At 44.2% G+C, this 19,684-nt stretch overlaps 2 protein-coding genes across 7 annotated transcripts in view; both read right to left on the reverse strand.

The window, feature by feature from the left end:
* LOC106605587 (uncharacterized) overlaps positions 1–10,616 on the reverse strand; it is a 44,035-nt gene extending 33,419 nt beyond the window's left edge. The window contains exon 1 of one of the 2 annotated variants that reach the window (XM_045718635.2): positions 10,106–10,616. In XM_045718635.2, coding sequence (XP_045574591.2) covers positions 10,106–10,111 — 6 coding nt within the window. In that variant the 5' untranslated portion in view covers positions 10,112–10,616. Of the gene's footprint in view, positions 1–1,193; positions 1,351–10,105 lie in introns of those variants that run through there. The other variant, XM_045718636.2, reaches the window with a different exon arrangement.
* Positions 10,617–11,476: 860 nt separating this feature from the next.
* On the reverse strand, positions 11,477–19,484 carry LOC106605639 (RNA-binding protein 42). 5 transcript variants are annotated; one of them, XM_014201500.3, is made up of 11 exons: positions 19,071–19,484; positions 18,663–18,723; positions 18,360–18,483; positions 18,138–18,207; positions 16,273–16,344; positions 15,961–16,136; positions 14,122–14,298; positions 13,775–13,921; positions 13,481–13,598; positions 12,577–12,771; positions 11,477–12,164 (listed from the first exon to the last, which is right to left on the reverse strand). In XM_014201500.3, exons 1-11 carry the CDS (start codon positions 19,135–19,137, stop codon positions 12,052–12,054), a joined length of 1,320 nt encoding a protein of 439 aa, XP_014056975.1. In that variant the 5' UTR covers positions 19,138–19,484; the 3' UTR covers positions 11,477–12,051. The 5 variants fall into 5 exon arrangements, with proteins under 5 accessions (XP_014056975.1, XP_014056976.1, XP_082831574.1 ...); XM_014201501.3 differs by having other exon boundaries at positions 15,961–16,133; positions 19,071–19,429; XM_082975448.1 differs by having other exon boundaries at positions 15,961–16,133; positions 18,984–19,132.
* Between the last annotated feature and the right edge of the window lie 200 nt (positions 19,485–19,684).

Genomic DNA, 19,684 nt, shown 5'->3' on the forward strand with positions numbered 1-19,684 from the left:
TTCGACAAGGCCAAGAGGAGGGAGTCTTGGTACGGAGAAGAACTGTATAGTAGGCTGACCTAGAAACCGTGTTGTGTTGAGTCTAGAGGATCCAGCATGCTATAGAAACCCCCTCTCAGTTTAGACATCTTTAAATGATAAGCCCTGGTTCTCTCAGTAAGGCCGCTGTCATCAGATCTCACCTCATAGTTTGAATGTTTGTGCCCTGATCCAACAGCAACAGTCCATATAATGCATGCCTGGTATTCCAGCCTCTCCTCTCCTTTAGGGACCGGGAAAACAGGAATTCTGATCTTGTTTGGGAAGAGCAGCTGCAGTTGTTCAGCACCAGCTCTACCCAGTGTCTGTCTACCCAGTGTCTAACCAGTGTCTACCCAGTACCAAGCAGTGTTGAGGAGTAGTGAACTACATGTAGTTCAACAAGTAACTTAACTACATTTTAAAGTTTAACTAAATTCCAATCCTGGTAGTGTTTTAGACTAATTACTTTTTTTTACCATGTAGCGGTGTAGCTAACTACTGGAACTACACACTACTGTTCTTGCAAATAGAAAAGATGATATGGCTGAAGTAAACAAGAATTTCCTTTCTTTTTTTAGCATCAGCCTTTCCCCGAATTCTCATTTGAAACACAGTTTTTGTGTTTAATATGCACATTCTGTTATCTTACTGCAGAGTGATCTGTTTTAACAATTTGTAGTATATGACATTTCAGATTTAGATAGAATTAATCAAGAAGTAGTTTGGATCTAGTGAACTACTTTCTCAAATTAACTTTAGTGTAGTTTAACTTCTTCCAGTGTGAAGTAATTGGTAGCTTGGTAATCAATACCTTCAGAGGAGCTTCCCCAACACAGGTGTTTGGTCCATAACAATGTGCAGTGGGAAAACGGTGCCACAGAGAGACATGTCCACCATGGAGACATTCAGGGAAATAAGACAAAACAAGCATGCATAGAAAATCTACCAGAATAGCAGATCACTCACACCACACTGGGTAAAGCCACACACACACAGACATTATCGTGCTGACGACATACAGAGGTTGACAATACATGCAATAATTGTTGACCGCATGCACAAGTATGTATATTTACACACACGTGAAGACAGACCACCACACAGACAGGCACAATACGTACCCACAGACATAAAGAGGTGCATACAGACAGTTTGGGTAGACGGAGACTTACCAGACATGACTGTCATAGCGCGTATAAACATGGTGCATTTCCCAACCCACTGGGGTCACGACACTTCACACAGAAAAAGAAAACGAAGGAAGCACGTTTCATTTCCGTCCCTTCATACAAGAGGCTTATTGTGTGTAGACAAGAGACAATACACTCTAGACTGCTTCCTTGAGGGATTTGAGTAAATTGAGTTCACAGTTGATTCTGGAGAGAAAGTCAAGACTTTTGTTTAGCCTAATTGTTTGAGGGTACATTTTTAATTTATTTTTTAACATTGAGGATTTAATCCACAATGTTATTAAGCTTTGCTGTAACACCAAGTGGCCTGTGTTGAGAGCTGGAGCGAGAGGACTTGGCTGACTGTTCACGCTCCATTCCATCATAAAGAGCCAAACCTTAACCAAAAGCCCTTAATCTAATGTAACAAGGCCATGCATCAACACCACTGCTCTGAAAGCCTTCTCTACTCTGACACAATTAAATGATCACTTGATTCCCATACAGAACCATCCCTATAATACTGCCATCTAACCTATAACCCAGAGAGAAACGCATCTCAAATAACTATGCTGGTTTTGAATACTCCTCTATGTTGACAACAACCCTTGGTATTTCGATAAGTCAGTCACATACCATTTCTAACAGGCTAACCTGTGAGGTTGTCAGCACGGCCAGCATCATTGTGCTTGGGCTTCCCAGTATTACAGCAGAGTGAAGTGTTGTCACACTGTCTCAGGGGAGTTGACTCATCTAGTTAGTTGGAGGTGGGAGAGGCGCAGACAGACATGGGTCACACACAGGGGTCAACACACTAAGGAAATGGGTTAAATGTGACCGTTTCGTTCCTTCTTTACTAGGCCTAAGTCGTGTGTGTATATAAAAGATTTGGTGTGGCTATGCTGTGTGTCTGTGTGTGGGGGGGGGGGGGGTTAGGCTGAGTGAATGTAGGGAGTTCCGCTAGGCTTACTCTACCCTATGAATCACACGAGTGAGGTTGTTCCATGAACCTTACTAAGTCTCAGGCATTGAATGCATTTAAAATGTTGACTAGAGTCAGTGGGCAGCCTGTTGGTCTGTGCAGAGCAGACGTTGGTGTTTGTGATGTGGGAGTGAGGCTCCATGCTTTGTAGTCAGCCAGAGCCTTACCAACATTTGCCGAGATCTTCCGTCATGTGGGCAGCATCGCTATGGTAACGCAGCGTGTTTTTGCATGTCAGGCCGTGAGAGGGAGATTGTGTGCTTGCTCGCGCTTATAAAGGACTGCATGGATAAGATTTGGGTGGACAGGATGTCAGAGTAGGATAAGAGAGTGTGTGTGTGGATGTGCATGCTAGAGTGTGTGTGTGTCTCACAGGGAAAGAAAAATAATGGTGAGAGCCCGATTCAACTACTTATATCTTTGTGCGATTGAGAGGATTTAAGCAGGATCAAATGTGCTTGACTCTGTGTGGGCTGAACTGGACAGTGTGTGTGCAGGGGTGAGTGAGCAACATGAGTGTGTTTCTCTCATTCCTCTACTGACTCTGAACTTGACACAGAAGTTGGTGTAGCGACAGTGGCCAGCAACTCTCTCATGCCTGTAGGTGTATTGAGTGAAGTGGGTCTCACACACACACAGATTTAACACACATATGCACCATATACTTATGACGACTAAAAAACAACAAGCTCAAAACCACTCTGCGTAAATGAATCCTGACAAATCTCTCATAACTAAATCCCTGGCTGGCTATTATTACGATGATTGTTTTGTCTCTGCCTCTCTGCTCAGCAGGTGTCCTGGATCTTGACCCCAAAAGAAGACAATAGGATAGAGGGTCAGTGAAGCAGAAGAGCCATTTGTTATTGTCCCCTTTCTCCCACAGTCAGTAAACCCCACCACTCCAAGCGTCGCTGTCTTCACAGTCAAGGAGTCTTGGGTCTGTCCTCTTCAGGTCACAGCACCATGCTGGCTTGGGTGGGTCTGGCTTGGCTTGGGTCCGGCATGGGTTGAATGGGATGATGATCATGGGAAGACCCAGAAGAGGAAGCCTGGCCGCATGTGCCATCAAACATAGATAAGAGGAAGACTTTACTTCTTCTTTCTTCTGAATGGCAACCTTGCCAACAGAGAATACTACAGCCCAAAAGGTGAATGTCTGTTTGCGTAACCCAGCTGCTCCAACAGTTTTGCTTGTTGTCTAGAACTTCCCCTGCTACTCCTCCATGCCCCATCCCCTGCTTCTCTCACTCCTCCATTTCACTCACTTTCTGTATGAAAGAGGACAATGAGTATCCCCCACACTTTTCCACCCTTCTTTCCTTCCTTCCTTCTTTCTCCAGGGGGAAGAATAGATTCAAAGAGTGTCCTTTCATGCTCACTCTCCCTCCTCCTCCTCTCTTTCGTAGCAACCCAGTGTAATAGAAGTGTCAGCCCCTCTTTCTCTGAGGACTGAATAAGTGGGTAATGTTGGGAGACGGGTCTTGGGAGAATTCGGGGGAGGCGGGGTGAGGAGGAACGGCATCACAAATCTGCTCTTTTCGTTATTGTCATCATCTGCAAGTGGTCGCGGCTGGGCTAATGTGACGTGAATGGGCCAGTGCGGGCCAAGTACAGTGGTGGCTACAAGTGGTGATCTGTCACGCCGGACACACTGCACACGTGGGGGGGAGGGGGTGACGGAGACAGACAGGGACTGTGTTGTTCAAATCCAGGGGCTACTACGGTGAGAGGAGCTTGGGGACTGGACATGGGGGAGAAGCATCAGCTTGGATCCAGACACAAGAGGCCAGGGGTCAAGTCATTCAGCAGGTTGACAGCCCAATAACACATGTAAACACACTCAGTGAGGTACAGCTAGATAGTCACAACACAAGACTGCACATGATTACTTTTCATGTTTCACGCAACATTAGGCCCCTTGGTTATTGATGTAGTATGCCATCACTAACACTGTAGAGGTGTACCATAGGGGTGCTTCCTCTGTCTCTGAGCCTCAATACAACTTTACTGGGAGTGTGTTTATAATGCATGAGCTCCGTTAGCTCCCCCCCACCACTGCCCTCTGACCTTTCACAGAACAACACAGGCCTTGGCCTTCCCATTCAGCCATTCCCCGCCATCCCCTCACCTCCTATAGATCTCGCCCAACAACACACCAAAAAAGGAACCGCATTCACCCAACTACCACGCCGGTCCCCCCTCCCTTTACTCCTTCAGTCTAATGCAGTAAACTCTGCCCCCCCCCCCCAAAAAAAAACCTCTCCGAGTTGGCATGGGAAGCCATAGGGAAGGCTAGCTGAGATGGAAGGCTGGGGAGGGTCAGTGTTGTGCAAGAATAGAGCAAGGTGGGCTCTATCACTGACATTCCAGAAGAGGGTCCCTGGGAAACAGACAGTCCTCTTACAGTCCCCCTGTCACCCCCCACTGCCCCCGTCACCCAAAAAGCGGCTCTCTGGAAGCCCCGTACTCTTTCTTCCACGCGACAGGAAAGACAGAGCTACCGGCAGCATACTAAACACCAAACACTGCCCTCATCCCAGCTGCAGCCACGTGAGATACAGAGACAAGAGAGAGAGAGAGAAGAGAATAAAAAGTTGAAAAAAGAGAAAGGTGGGGGAAGAAAGAAGGGGAGGAAAGAAAAGATTGAGGGTGAATTCGTCAGAAGCCTGACTGTTGTGAACAAGTGTGTGGTGTGTGTGGCTGTGTGTAGCGAGACGTGAGGGACAATGGACGAGGGGGCCGTTTGTGTTGGTACGGAACAATGTGGGCATGGCTTCAGAACAGATGTTTCTATAGGGGCAGACAGCTGGCACCCAGAGCATCTGACTGCAGCGGAGAGAGAGAAAAACCATAGAGGAATGAGGGAAAGGGAGAATGGCTGAATGAAAACACTAACAGAAAACAAATGATCCATATGTGGAGGTCTGGTGGAGGAAACAAGGTCGCCAGCCATGGTAAAGGGGAGGGAAGGGGTTCTGAAGACATGCTTCAGCAGTGTGTGGAGGATGTCCAGGCAACATGAAAGATTTTAAACTGTAGATCTAGCATGTATAGTGGCTGAGTATATGGATGGACAGAGGGCTACACTCCAGGATAGTGACTTTGTGTCTGTACTGCATAGGCAGGCATGCTGTCTGTTTAGTCAGTGTCTCTTCAAGCTGCTGTATAAGGGCTTGGGCAACCAGGATATGAATCATAATGCAAAACCGGTTTGTAGGCACTGACTGTACTGTAAGTCATGGATAGAAGGGTGATCCATGAGGCAAACAGATATTGGCATAGCACACATTCCAGCCTCCAGGCCGAAACAGACAGAGAGAGGAGTAGTGAGAGGGGGAAGGGAGGAAAGTCGTAGGTTTGTAAACAGGTTAATGTACTGTAAATAAACCATATATGATCATACACAGTATTAGCACAGAGATCTAATGTTAAGCACCCATTAAAGAGTCTTTTTCCATCTCCAGGGTGAGTAGTGTGTGTGTGCGCACGCATGGGTGTGGCTGGCTTCTCCTCTGAGGGCGTTAGAGCAGATGATGGGTGACAGGGCGTGAGGCAGTGCCCTCACCCAGATCAGACCAGCCCTTCTCCGGCCTGAGGCGGGACTCTGTGTCACCCCTTGGCCCCAAGCTGTCAGCAGCAGCCCTGTGAGCCCAGCTCCAGCTCTCTAGCTCCAGCAGTTCAGGTTTTAGGCCCTGGGAAAGGGGTCAGGGACAGTGTCCCCAGTCAGGCCTCTTTAGCTCAGCTTACAGCTCACCTCTCTAGACCTACCAGGGATCAAAGATCCCTTTACTATTCACATGGCATAAGGTACAGCAGTAAGTGCCTGGTAATAACATAGTTATGGCTCACATGAGACGCAGCACCTCTCTAAAGGGCCTGCTTTGAGAGCAGCTTGAAAGATGCTCAACATGCTCAGCAAAACAGTAGCTAGTGGTAATTCAATTCACCATTATCACTGTAGGAAAAAAGCCTTTTCATTTAAAAAATAAAAACTAGCGGACAGCTAGTTGAGGTGATGATCTGCGTTGTGTGTCGTTTGGGGTTATGAGTCAATAACATAGCCTACACTAGGCTTTGATTTATTTAACCTTTGTTTAACTTATTAAGTCAGTTAAGAACAAATTCTTATTTACAATGACGGCCTAGGAACAGGTTAACTGCATTGTTCAGGGGCAGAACGACAGATTTTTACCTTGTCAGCTTGGGGATTCGATCTAGCAACCTTTTGGTTACTGGCACAACGCTCTAACCACTAGCCTACATGCAGGACCACATTTTGGCGAGCTGCTTGAATAATATGCCACAGAATAAGCACACAGGATAAACAATAGGTGTAGTAGTGCTCCAAGGTTGTCAAACTAGATCTTTCTAAACATCTGTCCTCACGGTGAGTCCACATGCAGGGGGAAGTAGAGACGAGCAGAGAGCAGCACTGAGCACACAGGAGGACTGTCTGACCGTCACCCCTGACAACGAGCTGTGCGCTGCCTAAACCAGTCCCCCCCTGCCTCTCTCCACATCCTCATTTTAGCTCAAACATAAACCGCTTGCTTTGTGACTGAATGTTGTTGATGCATCTATGTTTGTTTCCTTTCTTAGTATACGGTATGTGATAAAATAATTATCTGTTAGTGAGGAACCAAACCAGTGGCCAATGACAGAGGTGTGGCCAGAACGGCTAGTGTTACAGAGTCCATAAGCAGCCATTGATTTGTGTGTATTCTGTGTTTGTGCTCCATTACAGGCAGATCCACACAGGTGTCTATCTCTAGGGGGGAGAGAGAGAGAGAGAGAGAGCGCAAGAATTCAGGGTAGAGAGAGGAAGGTAGTAGGAGGGCCTCACAGTAAAGAGGAAGCTGGGAGAGATGGAGAGGATTATTGGTGGGCGTGCCCCTGCTGTGACAGCTCTCTATTTTATACCTTTCTCTCCATTTTCCTGTCTAGGTTCTCTTTCTACCTTATTTGTACATTGAGGACATCTTTATGTAATTTGTGCAGCCCAAGTGGCAGAGGGGGAAGGGAATAGTGGAATAGAATGTGAGGTTACGTAACAGCAGTGCTGATTCTGACAAACACCAAAATCAACCATTCCTCTCATGTTTACTTGTTATAATAACGCTGGTGTGCCGAGGACAGGGAAGGTGTGTGTGTGTGTGTACTGAGGCACTTCCCTTACCACTCCAACTCCTCAGGCCATCAATGGTAGCAAGAAGGGACCACAGCTGGGAACAAGCTTCAATAGGATTAAATTAACCAGAGCACATCAGAGCAACAACTAACATGGGACCGGATGCATAAATAAAAAGGATGTATTATTAGAGAGTTCCTTTCTGTACAGTAAGAGCCCCCTATCATTCAGCTGTTGGCAGCTACAGGCCAAGCATTTCGTTCTCCTGTTGGCAAGTGAGCATCCCTGGGGAGCATTTACATTAAATCAAGCATGGTGAAAACAACTAGCATTTGAGTTCAGTTGGGGCTGGGATAGGCTAATTTGTGCTGCAACGGAAGCCTAATCTTTATAATAGTCTTACTACAAATACGTACATAAAAACTACACACACATTGAACTGCAGCTGACTACACACTGTGCCAACAATGTGAAGGAAGCTGAATAACTCTTGCTCAGCAAATGTAATGTCCAAGCGTAAAAGGCACTTAACACAACATTACCATCAGTCTGCATTGATTTTCCTCTTACCGAACATTGCAAGTGACCATACACGAGACAATTAAATAGAAATCAATTAGGTATGTAGCCAGTGAGTCCATCCAACAGCTGTAAATAAACCGTCTGTCCAAAACAAAGACACACACACAGTATTTTTCTGTCTCTGTTGCTCAGTCTCTATATGGTATACACACACACATACACACACACTGTCTCCGTCGTTCTGTCTCAAGCCCTCAGTCTTAGTCTCATTCAATCTCTGAAACACACAGCTCCTGCCAGACAGTGTTATGAAGATGCTGGGTTTGTAATTAAACACCTTGATCGCCCACTGCTGCTCACACTGGAGGCAGAGCTAATCCTCAAACTGACTATTGGGGAGAGCAGGCCAAGAAACTACACCAGCTGGACATGGAATCAGAATGACAACATTCTTGGATACTGGAAAGGGTTCAGACTAGGGAGGTCAATGTAACCAATGGGTCTTGAGATTGTGAGATGGAGGCTAAACTATAGCCTTGAGCGAAGCATTAAACTCAGGACTGACAACACAGTAATGCTTCTCTAGAACATGGAACCAACTATCTATCTATCTGAAGCCAGTGAGTCTATCCAACAGAGCCACAATGACCATAAGATTTAGTTCCATAAAGGAAAAAGCAGTAATGACACACATGCCTTGTTTTGCCAGGCACTAGAGAATACAGAAACATAAAATAGGTCTAGCTATTCCTAGTTTTCCAAGGGAAATGTAATGTACAGTTTGAGAATAAACATAGGTGACATAATCTGAAGCTAAGCACCAGTTCAGCCTGTTTCAGCTGTAACATACTGGGTCCACTGCGGTTGGGTAGATTAATGACGGACTGATCATTAATGACAGAAATACCCTGTGCTGTGGCTAAGAGCCAGTCTTGGGACCTAACCCAAATTACTAATTGTCAGTCTTGACAGCAGGAGACTCATGGATGGAGGGGGATTTGTGTCCTCTGATCATAAACCACTATATTCTCTGGTAGATCGACCTCAATGTCTATTGAAAACACTGCTGTATGTAAGAATAATGCCACGTTCACGTGCTAGTCAAATATAGGAAGTCAGAAATGTCCGTTTCCTAGTTCTGACTGGCACGTCAACGCGGCATAACTCGAGGGGAGTAGACAAGATATCAACATTGAGTTGGCAGGCCAATCGCTCCATTCAATCAAAGACAATATTTCAAGTTGCAAAGCACATTTATGACTAACCATAAGGTCTAATGCGCCTGTACCTTAGGAAAACACGAAGTCAGTGAAGTGATGTTAAAGTGCAAGACGGCAGCACAGTGTTGAAACGGTCTGAAGTGATACTTCATCACGTTGATGCACAGTTAGCTGGAAACAATTGTTTTCCCACTGGACTAATTGTATCCACAAGCGAAGGATAGAAGATTGTTAATGTCCCTATCAGAAAACGTTGCAGCCCGACAATAGGAAACAGATTCATTGTATTGTGCTGTGCATAACATTCATTTCTTTAGTACCAACTTAAAATCATATTATCTACATTAGTGTCTCTTTGTTGTGAGACTAACGTTAAGTTGGCAAAGAGCTGCACGCGGTTCATCACTGTGGCTTGCGCGCAATTAATGAAATGGAAGCCCCGGCCAGAGTAGACAAAAGATGGTCAGTTTTCAAAACTGAGCTGGCAAACAGTAACAAGGCAATCATAATAATATTAGCTAGCCTTGCTAGATTGTGTTAAACGATGACACGTTGCAGACTGCACATAAATATTCATATTAAGCCAAGATGAATGCCCCGTAAACCCGAATCACACTGCCTGGCTGACAGACAACACCGCCATTCATGCTTGCATTTCAAGGGAGGGGCGCGCGATGTGGCTAACTGGAGTTAGCTAGCACACTAGATGAAATAAATAACGTAACTAGTTAGCTAAAATGAGCTTAAAAAAACGGTACAGCCACATGGGATCTGTCTGAATTACATTAGCTATATGGTTTAGTTAGTTGATCAGATAAAGACAATAACCATGTCAAATGACTTAAGCGAAGCAGTGACAGGCCAGGGTTCAGCAGTGCCCCTGTAACTAATGGCAACAACGGACTGGACAGCATCTTCAGTTTGCCACAGACTAGTTATCTGTGACAGACGTGGTACGAAAAATAAGCGAGCACATGTTTTGTTGCCAAAATAAAAACATTTTCACTAGCCTCATGTCTACGGACACATATGCAGCCTGAAATAAAACAAAATTACTTACCACCATTCCGATATCCAGTTTCGGGGGAAAGGGTCGGAGGGTCTCCGTCTTCAAATTCCAATCTCACTGGTTTAAATGAATGTTTGATTGATGCATTCGTTAAAGTGGCACTCTTTTTCTTACATTGATACGTGACGTTAGCAAACTATGCCAACAGTTTACCTCACGTTTATAAAATGTCGAAGCATCATTGCTAGTTGATGTGAATCTAACACGAAAAAGGACCAAACCACTCGTCACTAGCCCCTCCAAGACAGGACTGGGAGGAGGGACGGGGACCACGAGGGGGTGGCGCAATCTAGTTCTTTGCTTTGGCAAAAACACTTATTTTCAGCGAGATCCTCATGAAAATATAGACAAATGTCCCCATATTATCGACGACATAATTTATTAGTTAGAAATCTGAAAATAAGTTATCGGTTCATGCAAAGTCGGCCTTCCTACATTGTCAGTATGCAGCATTCATTGCCTCAATTCAGGCAACGATGGGACGTTTCAACACACGTGTGGTTAAAATGTGGAGAAGCAGTGTCTATCCGCCGATACCAAAAACTCAAAGGGATATGCGTATTTTATGGAAACGCAAAGATAGCGCGAAATGCTCTAGCTAACCGTAAATAAGATAACATTATTTTAAAGACGCCAACAATGATACATCAACCATTTTTTGTAACTTCATTGATCAGCCAATAATACTCGTTTAGATTGAGGCAATAGAGCTCCCCTGTCTTGTGTGAATGCTGAGGTCCAGTTGATGCTCCCGGTCAGACAAAGCCGTAAGAAGCAGACTGGTTATCTATCCTTTCTTTATGCTTTCAAGTTACAACAAAATCAATTCAGCTAGCTCGCTGTCTTTTTACTCGAATTATATTTAGATTGGTGAGACTTGATACAATCATTTATCATCCAATTACTTTCCTAGACAGACATCCTAATCTGCTTTAACACATTGCTATTTCCTAGAAATTTTGCAGTGAGGGCAAAGGTTTTAGTTCCACTATACTTTGCTAGTCTCAAATCAAATCCGCAACAGTATTATCCCATATTCACCCATTGTATAGCACACTTGAGAATGCCGTATCCCTCTGGCTATGGTAACATTGAATACGCCAAATCGTAGTTGGCCAAAAAATTCAACATGAGTTATCTTAAAAGCTGACATTATCTTCTATTTTGTATACCATTACAATTTAAAGCAATGTATATATATCAACGTTACCTTTCAAAGGTCGGTTGATTAAATAATCAATAGATGGTATTGGAGCCCCATCTTGTGACCAATTTACAAACTATCCCACCTCACCAAATGCTACCATTGCCTGGGCTGGAGGAGACAGGAAAGGTGAGTGCCTGGCAAATATGTCAAGCCAGTTAAGACATTTGGTTTTATTTAAAAAACATTGCATTATTTTCAATTCACTGCTTCTTCAAAATAATCCACTTTAATGTACAAACATTTAGATTTTATTTAAAAAAAATCCCTGTATGAATAACAGAGGCTCTCCGGAAATACATAATTGCCATTGGAAGAAAGTTTCCACAATAGCATATACATAAATGAGATCACCAAACTCACATTTCAAACAAAAATCATGAGATGCGTGGGAGCCATACCAACTAAGAAAATCTGAGTGACGTTGAGAATTTATTTACAAACTAAAACCCACAAAATAAACAGGAGATCAGTACACTCAGAAGGGCATGGTTCATTTGGAAAGGTTAATATCTAACCATTACAACCAGGACCATGTACAGTGTTTTGTAGCCTAGTTTAACCATGTTCCATGAGTAAAATGACATCCCTACTCTGTGGTAATTGAAAACATGTCAGATAGCTGGATGAGTGGCCTTCCAACTGGGCAATGGCAAGTGTTCTGCCATCAGTGTGATTGTCACACACTCCCAGTCAAAAAACAACACTCGCACATACACAAGGGAAACACCATCTATCTCAGTCCCAGTTTCTTTTTCTCCTTCTGTTTCTTGCGTACAACTTCCATGTTCCTGTCCTTCCACATGCTCTTTCTCAGTTTGATGGGTCTGCTGCCGACATACTTCCCTGTGGACAAAAAAAGTAAGATCAGTTGAGAATTGGACTGGCACCACCACACAGGTAGGTGTTAGAAAAGGAGAAGAGTAAGTCATTCCCCACACATCAACAATTGCTCACCGTTCATCTCTCTCATGGTGCGGATATAATCGTTAGGGTCCTTGAAGCTGACAAAGCTGTAGCCCTTGGCCGTGCATTTGTCACCTTCATTAGCTTTCTAACTATGCTTTCTTGCTAATTATGCAGAAAATCCTGTTTTTGCATGAAAAAAAGAAAGGTCCATGTTCCCGTGAGATATTACTCACTACTACAGAGCCTCAGAATGAAAAGATCCAGATCGGGAGTTACTCCCCATTTTAAAATGACATCTTGGAGTTGGATACAAAACTTGTTGGGCCATATTACACACACTATTGCTCACCGTTCATCTCCCTCATGGCTCGGACGTAGTCATTGGGGTCCTTGAAGCTGACAAAGCCGTAGCCCTTGGTCTTGCCTGTGCGTTTGTCCCGCACAACCTTGGCTTTCAGGTAGGAGGGGTAGCGGCTGAATGCCCTTGCCAGGATGTCGTCATTCACCTCATTGCCAAGGTCTCCACAGAAGATTCTGAAATCATCTTGATGGAGGAGGGGAAGTTAGAAGATGAGGTGTGAGGCTGAGCAAAGAGGGAGGGACAAAAAGGGAATGGGACAGCTGCCTATTGTAGTGAAAACCAAAATAATACTATTCTCAATACAGGCAAGTAGGTAGCTGCTTTAAGCAACGCTAGTATTTACACACTAGTGTTGCTGGGAATTAGCTTGCAAAATAATTTAAAAAAATTCAACTTACTCTGTTAATTGTCCTTATGCAGGGGGGAATAAAAATGTATTAAAAAAAGTCCTGCACGTGTGCCATAACTAACGAACAAAAAAAGCAGGGCTTTTGACATGAGATAAGCAGAGGAACTGATCTCTCTCAGGAACTGCATGTGTCTACAACAGACCCACCTTCTGAAATTCTGTTTAACTATACGTTCCTTTTAGATGTTCCTCTGCTAACCTCATATCAAAATAAGTCCCCCACAATATCGTGCTTTTTCTTTTTTGCATGTATAGCGCACGTGCAGGACTATTATTTTGACATGAGGGAGCGGCGGAAAGACCCACTTTTGGAAAGTCTCATTTATGTTCTATTAGATGTTTTTTTCTCAATTTCCCCCTTGCGTAAGGACCAACCCTATGGACAATTGGCAGAGTAAGTGGAAATGTAATTTGATTGAACTTCTGGCATCTGGCGGGCTATATAATCGTGTCAGTGTAATCTGAAGTCATTAGCTATCTTACCGGAGTCCCACTCCAGTAGACTCTGGTCCTCCCAGCTGGTGCCTGCGGCTGTACGGATACACTTCTTCGCCTTCTCTTGCTTACCCTTCTTCTTCTCCTCTGCTGTGCCATCCGCTGGCTGCAGAGAAACAAGATTCTAGAGTCAGACGTATTTTCGAGATTGCTGCAATAATGATCCTTTGGGTCAAGTCTGTTTCAATCCACCAATTGAATTGTACAAGCATTTTGAATGCAGAAAAGTTTAAACCCTTTAATTAGGGCCAGGGCTGATAAATAAGGCGGAGTGTTCTGTACCTCAGTGTGGACGGGCTCGGGCTCTGGCATGCTGGGTCCGATAACGTTGTCATCTGAGGCGGCTAGGCTGGCCTCCTTCTTAGCCTCCAGCAGTCCGGCGGCCATCACCGCTGCCTGCTGCTCTGCTACAGACGCTGCCAGCTCCTCCTGATGAAGTCAGAGGGAGAACCGAGAGAGAGAAAAAATAAATAAAATCAGAGATATGATGATGGATGAGATTCAGTGTGAATTTGCAACAAACAGCAGCAAACTTGGCAAGTATGTAGATTGCAAATTTTAAGTAGTTGCTGAATTTTTTTTTAATGCAAAGGCATTGAAAACTAAAGAGTAGAAGTGAGTGTACTTACCATGCGAGCCTTTCTCTGGGCATGGATGTCTGGTATCTTGGGTCCGGAGGGAGCCGTGTAGACAGTGGGGGCTGCAGAGATGATCGAGGGGGTGAGCTTGGGAGGGGCCTGGGTCACAGACCTGGAGGGTGCAGACACCATGGCGTGTCCCATGGGTGTACCATGGGTCGATCCCACCTGTAGATGGTAAGATATGGTAAGAGCATATAGCGAAATGGAGATAATGACTCACAACAGAACAGGGCAAGATTGACCAAGCCTGTTCACATTCCTAATTGAAGACACAGTTAACGCTGAATTTCCTTAAAAGGCCTTCCAACACTGTACGTTGGAATCAGTCTTTTACGATTGTTACATGTCACACTGTGCAATCTTACCTAATTTAAATCTATCAACCTGGCCAGATCGTACGATTTGCTTCAGTACTATCAACACATTCTGTGATTGGCTTGTGAGGCTACGTCAGCCGATGTATGCTACGTGAACTGCAGCGGTGTATTAGATCTGCACCTGAGCCAGCACTAGCAGCACAAGCCTCCCTCTTGCTTATGCGTGAGTGAAGTGAGTTCTGAGAAATCTGAACGTATGCATCTTAGAAATAGTTTTACATACAAACCCGATATGTCTGAACTCATAATCAAACTCGCTTCCCAAAAATAACATGAACGCTGTGGTAGAATGTTTATTTTGATTTTGTTTATTTATCAAAATTCCATCAGGAAGCCTGATTTCAGATGTCAAAAATTTCAGATGTAGCCTAAACAAGATTAGGGAAATTGTTCTTCTTGCAAAGCATTTAAATGTTTAAATCAAACTATTACAGGGACAGTGAAGAATGTTTTCTTCTTTTGGTTCCATACTCCAAAAGTTTGGATTTGAAATTGAACAATGACTATGGAGGTTAAAGCACAGACTGACAGCTTAAATTTGAGGGTATTGGGTGAAACATTTCGAAATTACACCCCTTTTTGTACATAGTCCCCCCATTTTAGGGGAGCAAAAGTATTGGGACATTCACTTGTGTATTAAAGTAGTAAAAAAATAAGTATTTGTTCCCATATTCATAGCACAAAATGACTACATCAAGCTTCTGGCTAAAATGTGTTGGATGCATTTGCTCTTTGTTTTGGCTGTTTCAGATTAGATTGTGCCCAATAGAAATGAATGGTAAATAATGGATTTGGTGATTTTAGTGTCACGTTTATTAGAAATAAGAATAGAATGTTTCTAAATACTTCTACATTAATGTGGATGCTACCATGATTACGAATCATCCTGAATGAATCGTAAATAATGAGTGAGAAAGTTAGGCGCATAAATACCATACCTCCAAGACTAACCTCTTACCTTTACAATAACGGGAGGTTAGCATTTTTATTTCTCACTTATCATTACTCACAATTCAGGATTATCTGTAATCATGGTAGCATCCACATTCATGGGCACTCACTGTATATTTATCTGACTATTCACAATAATCCTTCTGTTGTGTGCATCCTCAGTGCTGGCCGTGTTCCTTTTGGTAAGTCACCGGGATCGGCTCGTGACACCAGCCACACTATACGATAAAGGCTCAACATTGACACTGCCAGAACTTTGTCTGAGCCTACGACTGCATGTAGTGGTACTCAAAATCGGCAGACCTAGATGTCACACTGAACGAGCCAAGAAAATTGTTTATGACCTAAGAATCTTCCAACAACGTAGAAATGTTGTCTGAGGGCCAAATTGTGGCATAAGATGGCTAAAATCATAGTCTGCGTGGGCCTTTTGGGAGAGCATTGATATCAGTTGTCCAAGGAGCCTCGGAGGGAGAAAAAAGGCACTGTAGCAACTAACCGGAGGTCCTACTGAGCTCATATGCCCCATTGAGTCCATGGGATGCTGAGGATGCTGAGGGGGTCCTTGCATGGGGGGTGCCATCATCATGGGCGGGGGAGGAGGGGGGCGTGGCAGTGGGGGAGCCATCATACCCTGTGGAGGGGGACCACGCATCACAGGCATCCTCGGACCTGCTGATAGAGATTTCAAATTAGCCTCCCAACACTTTGTTTTTCATTTGAAGACTGAATCGCTGTAGAGATTTGATGCTCTTTCTTAGTTCATTTAGCTAGCACTGAGGTGAAGTTAGCAACAGTAGAGATAAATGACCTGGTCTCTGCAGGATGTGCGGCATAAACGCTGGTCTCATCATTGGCGGTGGTCTGACACCTGGGGTTAGAGCTGAAGAGAAGAAAAAAAAAGAAAGAACAGCATAAACTGAAGAGACCTGTAGACGTGGTGGTGTTAATGATCAACACTGTTTTAGAGTAAAATATGCATTTTAAGTATGTCATGTAATGTAATAATAAGTAGTCCTCTGTAGCTCAGTTGGTAGAGCATGGTGCTTGCAATGCCAGGATAGTGGGTTTGATTCCTGGGACCACCCATAATAAAAAATGTATTCACGCATGACTAAGTCGCTTGGATAAATGCGTCTGCTAAATGGCATATACAGCGCATTCGGAAAGTATTCAGACCCCTTCACCTTTTCCACATTACAGTCTTATTCTAAAATGGATTTAAAAAGAAATCCTCAATCTACACACAATACCCCATAATGACAAAGGAAAAAAAAGTTACATTTTTTCAGTAAGTATTCAGAAAATTTACTCAGTACTTTGTTGAAGCACCTTTGGCAGTGATTACAGCCTCAAGTCTTCTTGGGTATGACACTACAAGCCTGGCACACCTGTATTTGGGTAGTTTCTCCCATTTTTATCTGCAGATCCTCTCAAGCTCTGTCAGGTTGGATGGGGAGCATTGCTGCACAGCTATTTTCAGGCCTCTCCAGAGATGTTCGATCGGGTTCAAGTTCAGACTCTGGCTGGGCCACGCAAGGACACTCAGAGACTTGTCCCGAAGCCACTCCCCTGCATTGTTTTGGCTGTGTGCTTAGGGTTGTTGTCCTGTTGTAAGGTGAACCTTCTCCCAAGTCTGAGGTCTTGAGTGCTCTGGAGCAGGTTTTCATCAAGGATCTCTACTTTGCTCCATTCATCTTTCCCCTCGATCCTGACTAGTCTCCCAGGCCCTGCTGCTGAAAAACATCACAGCAAAATGCTGCCACCACTATGCTTCACCGTAGGGATGGTGCCAGGTTTCCTCCAGACGTGACACTTGGCATTCAGGCCAAAGAGTTCAATCTTGGTTTCATCAGATCAGAGAATCTTGTTTCTCATGGTCTGAGAGTCCTTTAGGTGCCTTTTGGTAAACTCCAAGCGGGCGGTCATGTGCCTTTTACTGAGGATTGGCTTCCGTCTGGCCACTCTACCATAAAGGCCTGATTTGTAGAGTGTTGCAGAGATGGTTGTCCTTCTGGAAGGTTCTCCCATCCACACAGAGGAACTCTGGAGCTCTGTCAGAGTGACCATCAGGTTCTTCGTCACCTCCCTGACTAAGGCCCTTCTCCCCCGATTTAAGAATGATGGAGGCCACGGTGTTCTTGGGGCCCTTCAATGCTGCAGAATTTTTTTCCGCACCCTTCCCCAGATCTGTGCCTTGACACAAGCAAGTCTCGGAGCTCTACGTACAATTCCGTCAACCTCGTGGCTTGGTTTTTTCTCTGACATCCACTGTCAACTGTGGGACCTTATATAGACAAGTGTGTGCCTTTCCAAATCATGTCCAATCAATTGAATTTACCACAGGTGAACTCCAGTCAAGTTGTAGAAACATCTCAAGGACGATCAATGGAAACAGAATGCACCTGAGCTTAATTTTGAGTCTCATAGCAAAGGCTCTAAATGCTTATGTAAATAAGGTACCAGTTTTTTTTCTCTTTCTTAAATTTGCACAACTTACAAAAACCTGATATTTGTTTTGTTATTATGGGGTATTGTGTGTATATTGATGAGGGGGGAAAAGTATTAAATCTATTTTACAATAAGGCTGTAACAAAATGTGGAAGAAGGGAAGGGGTCTGAATACATTCCGAATGCAAAGTATTATGTTAATAAACGTGAATCAAACCATGTCACCTGGGCCTACAAATGCAGGGGGTGGAGGTCCCACGAAAGTGGCAGCCCTTGCATCCAAAGTTTGCTGGACCTGAGAGAAAAAGGGGATTTGAAGGAGGTGGATGCATCCGGATAACACCACACTCTGTTTGCTTTTAGCCGAAGATAGGTTTGAGTTTGTTCATTCAACTATTGATCTTTCCTATATAATGTTCAATCATTCTTCCTTCAAGAGCTCAGTACCTGTCGGTAGGTGTTGGTGCCGATGATGGGCCGGATCATAGGAACACCCATAGGGAGCACCTCCATCACTACAGGGTCTCCTGCAGTCATTGCCACTTGACCCCCCAGGACCTCCTGCTCAAACCTGGTTCAGAACCAACACAAGAGTTACCAACAGATCACGATTGTCATGAGATATTGTTTGCCTGTCCTGATAGAGAAGTAAGACCATTTAGTAGGGGTTGTTTTGGCATAGTTGCCACACACGGCATTGCAATCTTATTGAAGGTAACCGAAACGTCATGCCTGAACTCTTGTACTCACAGAGCCATTTCAGCCTCCATCTCCTTCAACCGCTCCTCTCCGGATTTCATCGCCATACTTACTGCAAAGACAAACGTTTTGTTGGTAGTCCATTCTTTGGTGGTAAACACATCTAGGTAGCTACTGAAAATTTGGATAGTTAACGTTTGGCTAACACCAAAGGCATTGATAGTTGGCTTGTTTACGTTATTGCTACTGTATTGGCTAGTAACTTTAACTGTTTGCTAACAGTTATCGCTAGTTGGCTGGCTAACGTTAACCAGGATGCCATAATAAAAAAAACTAGTTAATACAGCACGTATACGTACAAAACGTTATTACCCTAAATCGTGACGTTCCAAAACTCTTCAATCTTAACTAGCTATTTAAATAAAGCATGAATTGTTGTATTTATCCGTCCCTACAAACCGAGGCCAACGTTGTCCAAAATGGCCAGTCGCATTATTATGACGTAGGAGTCTTGGTTGCGTTCCATCACGACTGTGTGGTTGGGTCCGTTCCAGGGTGTCTAATCTTCTTCTCCGCGTGGTTTTCCGGCAGACAATACACTTTGTTGAATATTGTTGCCTTTCACAGTTCGGAAAGTGCAATGCACATTTGCTCACAAAAATGGGAAAGGGGAATTTGCACCACCATCTAACCCTATTTATAAACTGGGTGGTTCGAGCCCTGAATGCTGATTGGCTGACAGCCGTGGTATATCAGACCATTTACCACGGGTATGACAAAACACTTATTTTTACTGCTCCAATTACATTACTAAACAGTTTATAATAGCAATAAGGCACCTCAGGGGTTTGTGGTATATGGCCATATCCAAGAACATCCCTTAGCCGTGGTATATTGGCCAAATACCACAGCCCCTCGTGCCTTATTGCTTAAATATATACCACTATCCTCAACACACCCCACCACCCCTTCCCACTACTTTGGCCCTCACAGATCCTACACCAGGTCGTTGGCCAGGGAGCCTGTGTTCCCTTCTCTCAGAACCCACTGTAGTTATTCTGCAGTAAAATATC

This window comes from Salmo salar, chromosome 05 (assembly GCF_965601325.2).
Source record: "Salmo salar chromosome 05, fSalSal1, whole genome shotgun sequence".
Classification (NCBI taxonomy): Eukaryota; Metazoa; Chordata; class Actinopteri; order Salmoniformes; family Salmonidae; genus Salmo; species Salmo salar.

Bases quoted from the DNA above. Each gene is read 5' to 3' on its own strand.
- LOC106605639 (XM_014201500.3), bottom strand. From the start codon at position 19,137: ATGGAACGCAACCAAGACTCCTACGTCATAATAATGCGACTGGCCATT. The intron at 18,208-18,359 runs GTACTGAGCTCT...TTTTTCTCTCAG, and splicing joins GCACCAACACCTACCGACAG to GTCCAGCAAACTTTGGATGC. The intron at 14,299-15,960 runs GTTAGTTGCTAC...TACCATCTACAG, and splicing joins TGAGCTCAGTAGGACCTCCG to GTGGGATCGACCCATGGTAC.